Source organism: Boleophthalmus pectinirostris, unplaced genomic scaffold (genome assembly GCF_026225935.1).
Source record: "Boleophthalmus pectinirostris isolate CB_2022bp ecotype Guang Dong unplaced genomic scaffold, ASM2622593v1 HiC_scaffold_12, whole genome shotgun sequence".
Classification (NCBI taxonomy): Eukaryota; Metazoa; Chordata; class Actinopteri; order Gobiiformes; family Gobiidae; genus Boleophthalmus; species Boleophthalmus pectinirostris.
This window is the reverse complement of record NW_026571018.1, coordinates 40,098,877-40,115,683: the sequence shown is the minus strand read 5'-3', so window position 1 is coordinate 40,115,683 and position 16,807 is coordinate 40,098,877. Positions and strand designations below refer to the sequence as shown.

Genomic DNA, 16,807 nt, shown 5'->3' with positions numbered 1-16,807 from the left:
ACCACCTGAACCTGGACCTGGTTTAGACCTGGTTTAGACCTGGTTTAGACCTGGTTTAGACCTGGTTTAGACCTGGTTTAGACCTGGTTTAGACCTGGTTTTAGACCTGGTTTAGACCTGGTTTAGACCTGGTTTAGACCTTGGTTAGACCTGGTTTAGACCTGGTTTAGACCTGGTTTAGACCTGGTTTAGACCTGGTTTAGACCTTTAGACCTGGTTTAGACCGGTTTAGACCTGGTTTAGACCTGGTTTAGACCTGGTTTAGACCTGGTTTAGACCTGGCTTGGTTAGACCTGGTTTAGACCTGGCCTGGTTAGACCTGGTTTAGACCCTGGTTTAGACCTGGTTTAGACCTGGTTTAGACCTGGTTTAGACCTGGTTTAGACCTGGTTTTAGACCTGGTTTGGTTTAGACCCCTGGTTTAGACCTGGTTTAGACCTGGTTTAGACCTGGTTTAGACCTGGTTTAGACCTGGTTTAGACCTGGTTTAGACCTTGGTTAGACCTGGACCTTGGTTAGACCTGGTTTAGACCTGGTTTAGACCTGGGTTTAGACCTGGTTTAGACCTTGGTTTAGAGGTTTAGACCTGGTTTAGACCTGGTTTAGACCTGGTTTAGACCTGGTTTAGACCTGGTTTAGACCTTGGATAGACCTGGTTTAGACCTGGTTTAGACCTTGGATTAGACCTGGTTTAGACCTGGCCTGGTTTAGACCTGGTTTAGTTTAGACCTGGTTTAGACCTGGTTTAGACCTTTAGACCTGGTTTAGACCTGGTTTAGACCTGGTTTCTGGTTTAGACCTGGTTTAGACCTGGTTTAGACCTGTTTAGACCTGGTTTAGACCTTGGTTTAGACCTGGTTTAGACCTGGTTTAGACCTGGTTTTGGTTTAGACCTGGTTTAGACCTGGTTTAGACCTGGTTTAGACCTGGTTTAGACCTGGTTTAGACCTGGTTTAGACCTGGTTTAGACCTGGTTTAGACCTGGTTTAGACCTGGTTTAGACCTGGTTTAGACCTGGTTTAGACCTGGTTTAGACCTGGTTTAGACCTGGTTTTAGACCTGGTTTAGACCTGGTTTAGACCTGGTTTAGACCTGGTTTAGACCTGGTTTAGACCTGGTTTAGACCTGGTTTAGACCTGGTTTAGACCTGGTTTAGACCTGGTTTAGACCTCCTGGTTTAGACCTGGTTTAGACCTGGTTTTGGTTTAGACCTGGTTTAGTTTAGACCTGGTTTAGACCTGGTTTAGACCTGGTTTAGACCTGGTTTAGACCTGGTTTAGACCTGGTTTAGACCTGGTTTAGACCTGTTTAGACCTGGTTTAGACCTGGTTTAGACCTGGTTTAGACCTGGTTTAGACCTTGGTTTAGACCTGGTTTAGACCTGGTTTAGACCTGGTTTAGACCTGGTTTAGACCTGGTTTAGACCTGGTTTAGACCTGTTTAGTTTGGTTTAGACCTGGTTTAGACCTGGTTTAGACCTGGTTTAGACCTGGTTTAGACCTGTTTAGTTTAGAGCAGGTTTAGACCTGGTTTAGACCTGGGTTAGACCTGGTTTAGACCTGGTTTAGACCTGGTTTAGACCTGGTTTAGACCTGGTTTAGACCTGGTTTAGACCTGGTTTAGACCTGGTTTAGACCTGGTTTAGACCTGGTTTAGACCTGGTTTAGACCTGGTTTAGACCTGGTTTAGACCTGGTTTAGACCTGGTTTAGACCTGGTTTAGACCTGGTTTAGACCTGGTTTAGACCTGGTTTAGACCTGGTTTAGACCTGGTTTAGACCTGGTTTAGACCTGGTTTAGACCTGGTTTAGACCTGGTTTAGACCTGGTTTAGACCTGGTTTAGACCTGGTTTAGACCTGGTTTAGACCTGGTTTAGACCTGGGTTTAGACCTGGTTTAGACCTGGTTTAGACCTGGTTTAGACCTGGTTTAGACCTGGTTTAGACCTGGTTTAGACCTGGTTTAGACCTGGTTTAGACCTGGTTTAGACCTGGTTTAGACCTGGTTTAGACCTGGTTTAGACCTGGTTTAGACCTGGTTTAGACCTTGGTTAGACCTGGTTTAGACCTGGTTTAGACCTGGTTTAGACCTGGTTTAGACCTGGTTTAGACCTGGTTTAGACCTGGTTTAGACCTGGTTTAGACCTGGTTTAGACCTGGTAGACCTGGTTTAGTCCTGGTTTAGACCTGGTTTAGACTGGTTTAGACCTGGTTTAGACCTGGTTTAGACCTGGTTTAGACCTGGTTTAGACCTGGTTTAGACCTGGTTTTGAGACCTGGTTTAGACCTGGTTTAGACCTGGTTTAGACCTGGTTTAGACCTGGTTTAGACCTGGTTTAGACCTGGTTTAGACCGTTAGACCTGGTTTAGACCTGGTTTAGACCTGGTTTAGACCTGGTTTAGACCTGGTTTAGACCTGGACCTTTTAGACCTGGTTTAGACCTGGTTTAGACCTGTTTAGTTTAGACCTGGTTTAGACCTGGTTTAGACCTGGTTTAGACCTGGTTTAGACCTGTTTAGACCTTTTAGACCTGGTTTAGACCTGGTTTAGACCTGGTTTAGACCTTTAGACCTGGTTAGACCTGGTTTAGACCTGGTTTAGACCTGGTTTAGACCTGGTTTAGACCTGGTTTAGACCTGGTTTAGACCTGGTTTAGACCTGGTTTAGACCTGGTTTAGACCTGGTTTAGACCTGGTTTAGACCTGGTTTAGACCTGGTTTAGACCTGGTTTACACCTGGTTTAGACCTGGTTTAGACCTGGTTTAGACCTGGTTTAGACCTGGTTTAGGGTTTAGACCTGGTTTAGACCTGGACCTTTAGTTTAGACCTGGTGTTTGGTGGTTAGACCTGGTTTAGACCTGGTTTAGACCTGGTTTAGACCTGGTTTAGACCTGGTTTAGACCTGGTTTAGACCTGGTTTAGACCTGGTTTAGACCTGGTTTAGACCTGGTTTAGACCTGGTTTAGACCGACCTGGTTTAGACCTGGTTTAGACCTGGTTTAGACCTGGTTTAGACCTGGTTTAGACCTGGTTTAGACCTGGTTTAGACCTGGTTTAGACCTGGTTTAGACCTGGACCTGGTTTAGACCTGGTTTAGACCTGGTTTAGACCTTGGTTAGACCTGGTTTAGACCTGGTTTAGACCTGGTTTAGACCTGGTTTAGACCTGGTTTAGACCTGGTTTAGACCTGGTTTAGACCTGGTTTAGACCTGGTTTAGACCTGGTTTAGACCTGGTTTAGACCTAGACCTGGTTTAGACCTGGTTTAGACCTGGTTTAGACCTGGTTTAGACCTGGTTTAGACCTGGTTTAGACCTGGTTTAGACCTGGTTTAGACCTGGTTTAGACCTGGTTTAGACCTGGTTTAGACCTGGTTTAGACCTGGTTTAGACCTGGTTTAGACCTGGTTTAGACCTTGGTTTAGACCTGGTTTAGACCTGGTTTAGACCTGGTTTAGACCTGGTTTAGACCTGGTTTAGACCTGGTTTCCTGGTTTAGACCTGGTTTAGACCTGGTTTAGACCTGGTTTAGACCTGGTTTAGACCTGGTTTAGACCTGGTTTAGACCTGGTTTAGACCTGGTTTAGACCTGGTTTAGACCTGGTTTAGACCTGGTTTAGACCTGGTTTAGACCTGGTTTAGACCTGGTTTAGACACAAGTTTCTCTCCAAACTTTCTTTCTGCTGCTTCATTTCTTCAGATTTCATGATTTGCAGTTTGTAAATGTGCAGAATCGGACACAGTTTGAACAGATAAAGACGTGTGTTTGTCAGACTTACTTCTCCAGCTCCGGACGCGCTGCTGCGCTGAGGTTCCTGAGTGTTTCTCTGTGGCTCCTCCAGGACCTGCAGGACCTGGTGGTGTGTCTCCGCGAGGACCTGGTGACCCTCAGGGCTGCGGCGGATCATCTGGAGGAGAAGCTGAAGGCGGAGATCCTGTTCCTGAAGGAGCAGATCCAGGCCGAGCAGTGCCTCAAGGACAACCTGGAGGACACGCTGCAGCTGGAGATCGAGGGCTACAAGGAGGAGATGGGTGAGCACCACAGTTACTCAACTATTGTTATTTGATCTTATTAGTTTAGTTTATTTTGGTCACAGGTTTGTTCTGACAAAAGACAAAAGCTACAGGCTGAAGCTGAAGAATCTGAGTGTCGTTCGTTCATTCGTTTTTCAATATAAAACCAAAAATAAGAAAACAAAAAAACAACAACTTAACTTCGTTATTTGTCTCCAAAACCAAAATGAAAAAACAGATAACGACCGTTTCCCGTTTACATGACTTCCGTGACTGCGATGCCGAACTTTTGCACCGCGTACGGACTGAACCAGGACTGATCCAGGTCCGAGACCAGACCGAGACCAGACCGAGACCAGACCGAGACCAGACCAAGACCAGACCGAGACCAGACCGAGACCAGACCAGGACCAGACCGGGACCAGAGCTTTGACTCCGAGCCTCCACGGGGTCCGAGCCTCAGCTTCGAGCTCCGGCCCTGCTGTGGGCTCTGAGCCTCCGGTCTGGTCTCGGTCTGGTCTGGTCTGGTCTCCTGGTCTGGTGGTCTCGGTCTGGTCTGGTCTCGGACCTGGATCAGTCCTGGTTCAGTCACGTAAACAGGAAACGGTCGTTCTCCTTTTTTTCCATTCTTCATTTAAACACAAAATCGAAAACTGAAAAAACGAATCGTTATCTGTTTTTTCATTTTGGTTTTGGAGACAAATAACGAAGTTAAGTTGTTGTTTTTTCGTTTTCTTATTTTTGGTTTTATATTGAAAAACGAATGAACGAACGACACACAGATTCTGAAGCTCATTAGATCTTCCCTTTGTTCCTCTGTCAGGAGGTCGTCTTGAAACCAGTTCATTCATAAATACAACAAAAGGAAACATGCGGGTGACAAAAACCGCCTTAGCAACAAACTCTCTCGTCTCGCTCCCGCTCTCTGTTGCGTCTTTTTGCGTGCGTCCGATCACGTGACCGCGGCCGCCCAATTAGGAGCTTATATTAGCGTGAACCCGGAAGCGCGGCAGACGCGAGAGAGAAACAAACACGAGCTACAGGAGCCAAATCCCGTTGCCCGTTGAGTGGACGAACTGTACAGTGACGATCACACGGAATTGGCCAGGTTCAGATGACGAACTATAAACCCAGGTTCTGATCCACAACCCGTGACACTCAAGTCACTCCTGCCAGGACCCGACACCTCCTCTCCTCTGTCCGGGCTGGAGGCTCTTGTAGCAGCGTTAAACCTCACACCTTCACGCACTGGTTCTACGACCAAACCCAATAATCACCGTTCACCGCCGCTCCTCACCAGCACTTACCCCCTGAACTCCCACACTGGTCTATGGTCCATATCTCCAACTGTGCAGGCAAACTGTGACTTTTTTGGAACTGTGCAGTTGGATCAGTCTGTTTTTGAGACTCTCAACACTGACCTCACTAGATTATTGTGAAGTTTGGCCATTGCAGCAATCAGTTATATATTGTCTTTTGTCTTTGTTTGTCTTAATGGTTCCACAGATCTAACTCAGTCTCTGTCTCCCTGAGCCGCACCTTATCTTCTGGATCACGAGTCCATAATTACTACACTGCGTCTTATTAACTAGTAATTACTACATATTACTACATATTACTATATAGTCACCGCTACTACAATACTACAACCAAGACACAAACAGTAAAGCAAAGTACATGAAGTTGTTTTGTGTTCTTTTTTTAGTGTCGTACCCCAAACATTCTTTCAAACACATTTAGAACAGCACAGTTTCAGACGTACACAAACAAACACTACAGAATCTTCAGGAGGGAACGAGGTTTGTTGGTTTTTCACCAGGACTTGAGTTTCTGTGTGGTTGCACTTCAGTCCAGAGGGAGTGAAGTCCACAGTTCAGAACATAAATATGAAAAAAGATAATGGGATGACGTCTCTGTGTGTAAAAAAGACTAAACAAACCTGCGTCTGGGAGAAAACTTTTGAGCCACACTTGATCCACACGAGCCTCAGTTTTTTTCTGTTTTTGTTTGTTTTTGTCTCCTGTTCTGATGTTTCTCCGTCCTTCTTCTTCTTTCACTCAGACGTCTTACGAGGTTCGCTCCAGTTTGTGTCAGACACTAACCCCCTCTGTCCTACAGGAGGCGCTGTTTGGCTTCACACGATTTCATAATAAAATGGAACGTTTCAAAAATATTCAGAGACGCTTTAGGTGCAGAGACGAACAGAAGGAGTTAGAAGGTGAATGAAAGGTGGAGTTTAGTGTCTGAGCGTCAGGACCTCGCAGAACCAGGTCCACACGAACACACGAGTCGACACGAGTCACAAAGAGACGAAAAACTACGAGAGAAACGGGGTTAAACTGGAATGAAGCAGATGTGAAACTCTGCTGATGATGAATAAATCACTTTTAAACACGATTCAACTGTTTTAACTGGAGCTGCTGAAGGAACATCTCCACATGTCAGACCAAAGCCTGAAGTCACATGACCTGAGTGTAGATGCACCCAGACCCCACAGTCACATGACCTGAGTGTCCACCCAGACCCCACAGTCACATGACCCGAGTGTGCACCCAGACCCCACAGTCACATGACCCGACTGTCCACCCAGACCCCACAGTCACATGACCCGACTGTCCACCCAGACCCCACAGTCACATCCAGACCCACAGTCACTGAGTGACCCAGACCCCACAGTCACATGACCTGAGTCCACCCAGACCCCACAGTCACATGACTGTCCACCAGACCCCACAGTCACATGACCTGAGTGTAGTGCACCCAGACCCCACAGTCACATGACCTGAGTGTAGTGCACCCAGACCCCACAGTCACATGACCCGACTGTCCACCCAGACCCCACAGTCACATGACCTGAGTCCACCCAGACCCACAGTCACATGACCTGAGTGTCCACCCAGACCCCACAGTCACATGTCACACCTGAGTCCACCCAGACCCCACAGTCACATGACCTGAGTGTCGTGCACCCAGACCCCACAGTCACATGACCTGAGTGTCCACCCAGACCCCACAGTCACATGACCTGACTGTCCACCCAGACCCCACAGTCCACAGTCACACCACATGACCTGACTGTCCACCCAGACCCACAGTCACATGACCCGACTGTCCAGACCCCACAGTCACCCATGACCCGACTGTCCACCCAGACCCCACAGTCACATGACCCGACTGTCCACCCAGACCCCACAGTCACATGACCCGACTGTCCTCCAGACCCCACAGTCACATGACCTGAGTGTCGTGCACCCAGACCCCACAGTCACATGACCCGACTGTCCACCCAGACCCCACAGTCACATGACCTGAGTGTAGTGCACCCAGACCCCACAGTCACATGACCTGACTGTAGTGAGCCACATTTGTCTCTTTGTTTGACTCGTTTAAGCTAATTTAAAATCACACAATAAACATATTTTATCATTTGACCTCATTCCAGGACGAAACCTGTGTTATTTTTATTTTAGACGTGTTTTTTTTTTTTTTTTTTCTGAACATAAGAACAGAAACTCTTCAGTCTGAGCAGCGTCACAACGAGTTTTACTGATTTTTATAAAGAAACAATTCATCTTCTGCACATTTGAGTTCAGCATTTTGGCTCCACAATATTTTCTGTTTCTCATTGTTCACCCCACAATCTGATTCATGCGTCGGTTTCACTTGGTGTTAGTGACGGGCATTTGATGAAATGTTCTTTATCGATCGTCGGAAGAATTAACGATCGATTATCGATTAATCATGAACGTTTTTATATTAAAATGATCATCATTATTATTACTATCTGCACTAATCTGCATCAATAAATTCAACTTTACGACATATAAACATAACGACTCTAGATCCACATCAGCTGTTTGACATTATAATGTGTTTAATTCAGTTTTGTTCAAATCTCACAGAAACAAAACTTAAAACCACATCACTAATTTACATAAACTAAGTGAAGATAAAACTCCAGCTCTTGTGTCGCTGATGTGGTTCAACTTGTGTTGGATTAAAAGACATGACTCAGGTGAATACAGGTCAGTGTGACCAGATTTGTGTTTGTCAAAACCAGGACAGCGTACGGGGGGAGGGGGGCGGGGCCTCGTCATCCACATTGAGCGACTCTCACCTGGAAAAACTTTTTCCCACTGGACACAGAAACATATGTGCTGCTTTATCCACTGTGCACATGGACTCACACTTGTCCCAACGCAACGGAAAGTGTGGAATTTCTTCTACAAATCCTGGTTAAATCCACATTTGTGCTTCGGTTCGTTACAGACTGACCCACTGTTTGTGTCTCGCTCCTTCTGATGCAGAGACACATGTACACACCTGTTTGGTCACGACACACACACATACATTCAGTTTGTCCATTAAAATCAACGGAATCCATGAAATTCTTAATGATCAATTATCGATTAATCGACTAATCCTGCCCATCCCTACTTGGTGGAAACCGTGTGACCTGCAGCATTAGGATTCGTTCACTCGACAGGAGACGGGACTTTTTTTATTGAACCAGTCGCTGCTGTTTGGTCGTGACGTTTGTAAAGCTCCAAATCCTGAAGGAAGAAGAACAAGAACAACTTTCCCCAAGATCAAATTCACCAAACATTCTCTTTGTTCAGACTTTAAATCCTCGAGGATCTGGGGAATCGTCGCCAACACAGAATGTTTGTCTTCGTCTACGTCCGTGAGGGGCTGAGGAGCTGGGGGAGACATTCAGACACGACGCTGGTTCTGATAAAAAAAAAAAAGAGTTTTAGATTTTTGAGTCACAGAGAGTTTGGGTTTGAGTTTGAGCTCCTGGAAATACGACCACAGAACAAACGGCTTCATTTGTGTTTTAGTAAAGTTACAAATACAAACAGACTTTATGACACCGACACGGAAAACGAAAAAATGAAACACTTTTGATGTAACTTTGTAAGTTTATGTTAAAATAATATTTGCTGGTTTTGTTATAAGTGAGAAATACATTGTTGTTGTGTTTTTATGTAAAACTTGAGCTTCAGGAACAAGAATTCAGAATTAATCAGAGTAATTGATTTTATTTCTAAAACAAATGCACCAAAACATGAAAGTTAATAAATTATTTAAGAAGGGTAATAAATAAATTGTACCAACATTATTATAAACAAAGATTTGTACAGCAGACTGAACCTTGAACTGAACCTTGAACTGAACCTTGAACCTAACACTGAACCTTGAACTGAACCTTGAACTGAACCTTGAACTGAACCTTGAACTGAACCTTGAACTGAACCTTGAACTGAACCTTGAACTGAACCTGAACCGAACTGAACCGAACCTTGAACCTTGAACCGAACCTTGAACCGAACCTTGAACCGAACCTTGAACCGAACCTTGAACCGAACCATGAACCGAACCTTGAACCGAACCTTGAACCGAACCTTGAACCGAACCTTGAACCGAACCTTGAACCGAACCTTGAACTGAACCTTGAACCGAACCATGAACCGAACCTTGAACCGAACCGAACCTTGAAACGAACCTTGAACGAACCTTGAACCGAACCTTGAAAACCGAACCTTGAACCGAACCTGAACGAACCTGAACCGAACGAACCTGAACGAACCTGAACCGAACCTGAACCGAACCATGAACCGAACCTGAACCGAACCTGAACCGAACCATGAACCGAACCATGAACCGAACCATGAACCGAACCTTGAACCGAACCTGAACCGAACTGAACCGAACCTCGAACGAACTGAACCGAACCTGAACCGAACCTGAACCGAACCGAACTCGAACCGAACCTGAAACTCGAACCGAACCTCGAACCGAACCTCGAAACGAACCTTGAACCGAACCGAACCTTGAAACGAACCTTGAAACGAACCTTGAACCGAACCTTGAACCGAACCATGAAACGAACCATGAACTGAACCTTGAACCGAACCTTGAACTGAACAACAAACTGAACACTGACAACTGAACAACGAACCGAACACTGAACTGAACCATGAACTGATCCTCAAACTGAACCCCGAACTGAATCCTCATGAACTGAACACCGAACCTGAACCTTGAACCGAACCATGAACCGAACCATGAACCGAACCATGAACCGAACCATGAACCGAACCATGAACCGAACCTTGAACCGAACCTTGAACCTGAACCGAACCATGAACCGAACCATGAACCGAACCTCGAAACGAACCTCGAACGAACCTTGAACTTGAACCCCATAAATACAGAACAAGTCTGTTCCCTAAGTCTTAATGTGCACATTTCTTTGGTAAAAATGTTCATAAATACTAATAACTGCACAATACAATTTACTCAATCAAGGAACACAAGGAGCACAGACACACACACACACACACACACACACACACACACACACACACACACACACACACACGACTCTCACTCTGTTAGATTTCTGTGTGTGTTCTTAATTGGCGGCATGTGGTTTGTGTTTGTGTCGTTAACACTAACCGAGCGCACGTGGTGTTTCTGTGTTTGTGTCGTTTCGGATAAACTGACCTCTTCTTCTTCTTCTTCTTCTTCTTCTTCTTCTTCTTCTTTTTCTTCTTCTTCTCCTTTCAGCTTCGTTCTCGAGCATAAAGTCGGAGCTGGAGCGAGTCAAGGCCGAGAAGGAGCAGGTGAGTCACAGTGACGCTCCAGAACTGAATCAGAACCACGACGACGATGAATCAGAAACATTTTATTACCTGGTAGAGACGTAACGATGTCCTCACGTTTCTGCTTTTAAAATACTCTGACAAGGTTTTGGTGGGAATTATTTCTGTCATAATCCCAAGAATTCAAGTCAAAAACATATTTCTTCATGTTGTTTGTGCTGAAATGAATCATGGGAAATGTAGTTCCAGATGTTTTTAAACTGTTGCTTCTATAAAACCATGAATTTAAGCAAAGAAACTTGTGATTCGAAACACTGACGCCCCACAATATTATTTTGAGACTTTTGACGAAACAATATCATGATATTTTTTATTTTTTGTTACACCCTGATTAAACTGACTGGTGTTTTTTACAACTGATTCTGAAATTGTGAAATTAGAGATGATTATGAATCATATTTTAAGGTTTTTGTGCATTAAAAACATTGATTCTGACTTAAACAAAGTTAGTGACTTAAAACAAATCTAACCAAAGCCTGTTTTTTTTTTTTTATTATGAAGTGAATGAATGAAAATGTAAATCATTTTGTCCCGTGTCATTTAAAGGAAAGTCACAGACGCAAAAAAGTCAGAGGAAAAGCTCAGTGTGTCACTCAGACATGAGACTGAGTTTTCTTTTCTCAGAAACTGGACAAACAGAAACGAATGAAGAAAAAAGCCGAACAGAACTGGAACAGATTTAAAAGTGTAACTCTTAATTCTGTTGTTGTCGTCAGTAAAAAAAATATATATATGTAGAATTAAACAGTTTTCCACAAGGTCTGGAACTGAGCCCATGTGGAGACTCAACAAGTGTAAGAGAAAAACTGAAAACGTGTCCTAGAAGTGACAATAGATACTCATGTGTTTATGTGTGTGTTTATGTGTGTGTTTGTGTGTGTGTTTTTAACGTGTGTGTTTTTAACGTGTGTGTGTTTATGTGTGTGTAGTTACAGAACAGTGTGACTGAGAGGACTGAGGCTCTGGAGACTCTGCAGAACCTGAAGAACAACCTGGAACAACAGATCTCTGAGCTCACCTCCACCAAGGTCTGTACACACACTGGACACACACATACACACACACACTGGACACAGACACACACACACACAGGATTTAGTGATGCAGCGTGTCCAGAGCCGTGTGTGTGTGTGTGTGTGTGTGTGTTGTGTCCGCAGGCGGCGCTGGAGACTCAGGTGTCGGAGGAAAAGGCCAAAGCCCAGAGGCTCCAGACGGAGCTGGACGTGAGCGAGCAGGTCCAGAAGGACTTCGTCAAACTCTCTCAGACGCTGCAGGTACGACAACCACTGAAACAACACAACGCAACACAAGAGTCGCTAAAGCAATACAACCAACACAAGCCCAACACAACCCCCAGCACAACAACACAACTCAACTAACTGAAACAACACAACAACACAACACAACCCCCAACGTGAGTGAGCAGGTCTAGAAGGACTTCGTCAAACTCTCAGAGACTGCAGATATGACAACCACTGAAATACAACAACGCAACACAACAGTCGCTAAAACAACACAACACAACCCCCAACGTAACAACACAACACAACAAACACTGAAACAACAACACAACACAACGCAGCCTCCAACAGGTGAGCGAGCAGGTCCAGAAAACTCATCAAAGTCTCTCAGACGCTGCAGGTACGACAACGACACAAACACAACAACACAACAACACAACAACACAACAACAAATCCCTGAAACAACACAACGACACACAACAACACAACAACACAACAACAGTCCCTGAAACAACACAACGACACAAACACAACTCAAGCCCCAACAGCGGCTCCGTTTGTCCTGCTTCCGTTTGTCCTGCTTCCGTTTGTCCTGCTTCCGTTTGTCCTGCTTCCGTTTGACCTGCTTCCGTTTGTCCTGCTTGTCCTGCTTCCGTTTGTCCTGCTTCCGTTTGTCCTGCTTCCGTTTGTCCTGCTTCCGTTTGACCTGCTTCCATTTGACTTGCTTCCGTTTGTCCTGCTTCCGTTTGACCTGCTTCCGTTTGACCTGCTTCCGTTTGACCTGCTTCCGTTTGACCTGCTTCCGTTTGCGCTCAGGTCCAGTTGGAGAGAATACGACAGGCCGAGTCTTTGGACCGAATCAAAGTCATCCTCAACGACACCAACCTGACGGACATCAACCAGCTCCCGGAGACATGATGGCCCCGCCCCCCTCGCCGCCGTCTACCACTGCAACGCCGACTAACAGGCCCCGCCCCCTCGCCGCCACCACCGCCGCCGCCGCAAAGGGACGGGGGCCGACGGCGGGACGAGCACACGGGCGCCGCGGGGCCGGAGGGACTCGACTCATGTACATAAGACGGACAGAGGACGGACGCCTTTCTACTGTAGTTAGCGCAACCAAAAACAAAACCGTTTTTTTTTTTTCCAGCACTTTGTCGGGGTGTTTGTGCGCGGCTTCTAACACCCCCCCCCTCGCTCTCGCCCCCTGCTGTTCCCCCCGGGTTTTACACGACGCTCCACTTCACACAAAAGGCTCATTTATGCTCCGCGTTCGTCCTCTCGTGCTTCTGTCTCAGGTCGAGTTTGTCGAATCTGAGGAACGGAGCAGAACCTGAACCGACCACCAGGGGGCAGGAGTGAACACAGTGTCGTAGTGAGAACTTAAAGGGCTTATTTTACCCTAGTTTTTGAACTATAAGAGGCTCCGGAGTTTAAGTCGCAGCAGCCGAAAAATGTGTAATGAAAACGAAAAAAAAACATATAAGTGTCACTTTTGTATTTAATAAAATGAGAGGAGCCGACGTTTCCTGTTAGAATTCCTCCAGTTAGAATTATTCGGGCTTTTCTGAATCCGTGTTTCATTCGTTTATTCATTTTTCAAAATAAAACTAAGAATAAGAAAACGAAAAAACAAATATTTTCTTCATTATTTGTCTCCAAAACCAAAATGAAAAAAAAAAACTGAAAATGATTCCTTTTTGTCAGTTTTCGATTTTGTGTTTAAATGAAAAATGGGAAAAACAGATAATGGACTGAACCAGGTCCGAGACCGGAACCAGACCAAGACTGAGATCAGGACTTAGACCAGGACTGAAAACGGTTTAGTCCTGGTTCAGTCTGTTATCTCAGTTTCATGTAAACAGGAAATGGCTGAATCTGTGTGTCGTTCGTTCATTCGTTTTTCAAAATAAAACCAAAAATAAGAAAACGAAACAACAAATATTTTCTTCATTATTTTTCTCCAAAACCAAAATGAAAAAAAAAAAAAACAGGTAAAGATTTGTTTTTTCAGTTTTCAATTTTGTGTTTAAATGAAAAATGGAAAAAAAAACAGATAACGAACGTTTCCCGTTTACATGACTTCAGTGACTGAGATGTCGACTGAACCAGGACTGAGACCAGGACCAGACCAGGACCAGACCAGGACCAGAGTGGGACCAGGGCGGGACCAGACTGGACTCCGAGCTTTGAGCCTCAGCTTCGAGCTCCAGCCCTGCCTTGGACTCTGAGCCTCTAGTCTGGTCCTAGTCTGGTCTCAGTCTCGGTCTGGTCCTGGTCTGGTCCTGGACCTGGATCAGTCCTGGTTCAGTCGACATCTCAGTCACTGAAGTCATATAAACGGGGAACGGTCGTTATCTGTTTTTTTTTCCATTTTTCATTTAAACACAAAATTGAAAACTGAAAAAACAAATCTTTTACTGTTTTTTTTTTTCATTTTGGTTTTGGAGAAAAATAACAAAGAAAACAGTTGTTTTTTTTCATTTTCTTATTTTTGGTTTTATATTGAAAAACTAATGAACGAACGACACGGATTTGTTCTGAATCCAGACAGGACGGTTTCGGTGTCACTGAAGGACCTCGGTTAGACCTGGTTTAGACCTGGTTTAGACCTGGTTTAGACCTGGTTTAGACCTGGATTAGATCTGGTTTAGACCTGGTTTAGACTGGATTAGATCTTGGTTTAGACCTGGTTTAGACCTGGTTTAGACCCGGTTTAGATCTGGTTTTGACTTGGTTTAATCCAGGTCCTGATTCTGATTCTGGTGAATAAACGTGTGAATGAAACAAAACACGACTCCGGGTTCGTGCGACGACGAAACGATGTTAGAACAGAGATTTTTTTTTTAATGACGTAAAATTTGCCCTTTAAGTTTTAAAAAGTCACAGTCGAACGTTTCTCCTGCTTCGTTTTCTCGCCTTTTTCCCACAGACGCGTCTAAAACCTGCCGCTGCTCCCTTTGTGTTTCTTTATTCTGTGTGTTGTCGCCCTCTGGTGGTGGTTTAACAGAACACGGCTCTGACATTTAAAAACGTTTGGAAAAATAAATACGGTAATGTTTTGTTTTTTTTACGCTCGGAACGACAGAGGAGCAGAAATGAGTCTTTAAAGAGACGATGAGAGGATTTCTGTAACTGTGAACGAGGAGCCAACATGAAAACACAACCGACTCGGCTTCGACCAAACACTATTTAAGCCCCACAGACGGTTCCTCGAGGCGGTTCCGGGAGGCGGTTCCTCGAGGCGGTTCCGGGAGGCGGTTCCGGGAGGCGGTTCCGGGAGGCGGTTCCGGGAGGCGGTTCCGGGAGGCGGTTCCGGAGGCGGTTCCGGGAGGCGGTTCCGGGAGGCGGTTCCGGAGGCGGTTCCGGGAGGCGGTTTCCGGGAGGCGGTTCCGGGAGGCGGTTCGGGAGGCGGTTCCGGGAGGCGGTTCCGGGAGGCGGTTCGGTTCGGGAGGCGGTTCCGGGAGGCGGTTCCGGGAGGCGGTTCCGGGAGGCGGTTCCGGGAGGCGGTTCCGGGAGGCGGTTCCGGGAGGCGGTTCCGGGAGGCGGTTCCGGGAGGCGGTTCCGGGAGGAGCTCATCGCTAACGTGTTGTACATTTTTGCTTGTTCTTAATGTCATTGAAATTTGTCTTAAATTAAAAAAGGCTGAAGCTCACGGTGACGAGTCGAGTCGCGTCTGGTGTTTTCACGAAACGGACGAGACGACGACGACTTCACTCAAACACGACGCACAGAGTAAAAAGTGAAGTGTTAAAATGAACTCACACAGAGTCAGTTTGAACATTTCCTCAGAGTTTCTCTGAGTCACTCTGTTCTAGAGTTAATTTAACATTTGTGTAAAAGTTCATGAATAAAACTGGACCAAAGTTCCTGTTTAACCCAAACCCAGAGTTAAATGAAGGTTTAGAGAGTAAACAGATAACACTTTGTAGAGTTATCCTCATTTAACTCAACACACACAGAGGAGTTTTATTTTGACACTTTATTTGAGTTAATTTAAGATGAAATTCAGAACAAAACTGGTTCAAACTGGTTCTTCTCTGGAGGGAGTTTGAAGTGTTGGAGACAAATTAACACTAAGAGAAGTTGAATTAACTTCAACCAAATCAACTCTGACAAATCACCTCAACTCCAACTCACATTTAACTCTCAAACACTTCTGCAGTTGTGTTAAATGGACTTTAATCTGTTTTCATTACACTGATCTGAACAAAAGGGTAAAAGGAGCTTCATGACATCACGAGGTGGAACAGAGTGACTCAGAATAAAGAAACAAACACAAGTGGAGCTCTGAGTTTAAGGAGGAAACATTAGAACATTAGAACATTAGAACATTAGAACATTAAATGTTCTTCTAAGGTCCAAACGTTTGTGAAGAGTTGCACTTTGTGCATCTTGTTCCACTTTTTAAAACGCCTCAAAAATAAAAGACTCCACGAGCGTCCGAGTGCAGAAAAAACTCTTTACCCACGATTCACATCATTATGACAAACAAACAGAGGCTTTGCACCGTCACGTGTCGCCATGACAACGGTACCTACGCCGCCATGACACCGGACACACACTGTGTCACTATGTCACTGACTTCAGCAGCGGCGCAGGAACATGGGCAGGTTTTGTTGTGTATTTGGTTGTTCTGGACCAGGAGAGTCAAACTCATGTTGTTCCGGGGGTCGAGTCCAACCGACTTTGATCCAAAGTGTCTGGATCAGAAAACTCATGTCATATAAACCCCAAAAATAACAACAAGTTCAAATATTTGTGCAGAAAAACACAAATCTATTACACAAATCTTTTGAATTGATTGATGAACTCTTTCTTTTACAAAATATTATAATATTATGAACAACCTGAAACTTGAAGAAAAATACAATTTCAACACAAAG

General features: G+C 45.0%; 2 protein-coding genes across 2 annotated transcripts in view; both read left to right on the top strand.

Annotated features, from left to right (window-relative positions):
• Window positions 1-13,906, top strand: part of rabep1 (rabaptin, RAB GTPase binding effector protein 1) — a gene marked incomplete at its 5' end in the record, with an annotated part of 37,526 nt that extends 23,620 nt beyond the window's left edge. The window contains 5 exons of the mRNA XM_055148975.1: window positions 3,840-4,029; window positions 10,585-10,640; window positions 11,609-11,707; window positions 11,837-11,953; window positions 12,738-13,906. Of these exons, the coding sequence (XP_055004950.1) occupies window positions 3,840-4,029; window positions 10,585-10,640; window positions 11,609-11,707; window positions 11,837-11,953; window positions 12,738-12,839 (564 nt within the window). The remainder of the gene's footprint in view (window positions 1-3,839; window positions 4,030-10,584; window positions 10,641-11,608; window positions 11,708-11,836; window positions 11,954-12,737) is intronic.
• Window positions 13,907-16,445: 2,539 nt separating this feature from the next.
• The window catches only part of mpzl1l (myelin protein zero-like 1 like), a 28,174-nt gene continuing 27,812 nt past the window's right edge, over window positions 16,446-16,807 (top strand). The window contains exon 1 of the mRNA XM_055148289.1: window positions 16,446-16,454. Coding sequence (XP_055004264.1) covers window positions 16,446-16,454 — 9 coding nt within the window. The remainder of the gene's footprint in view (window positions 16,455-16,807) is intronic.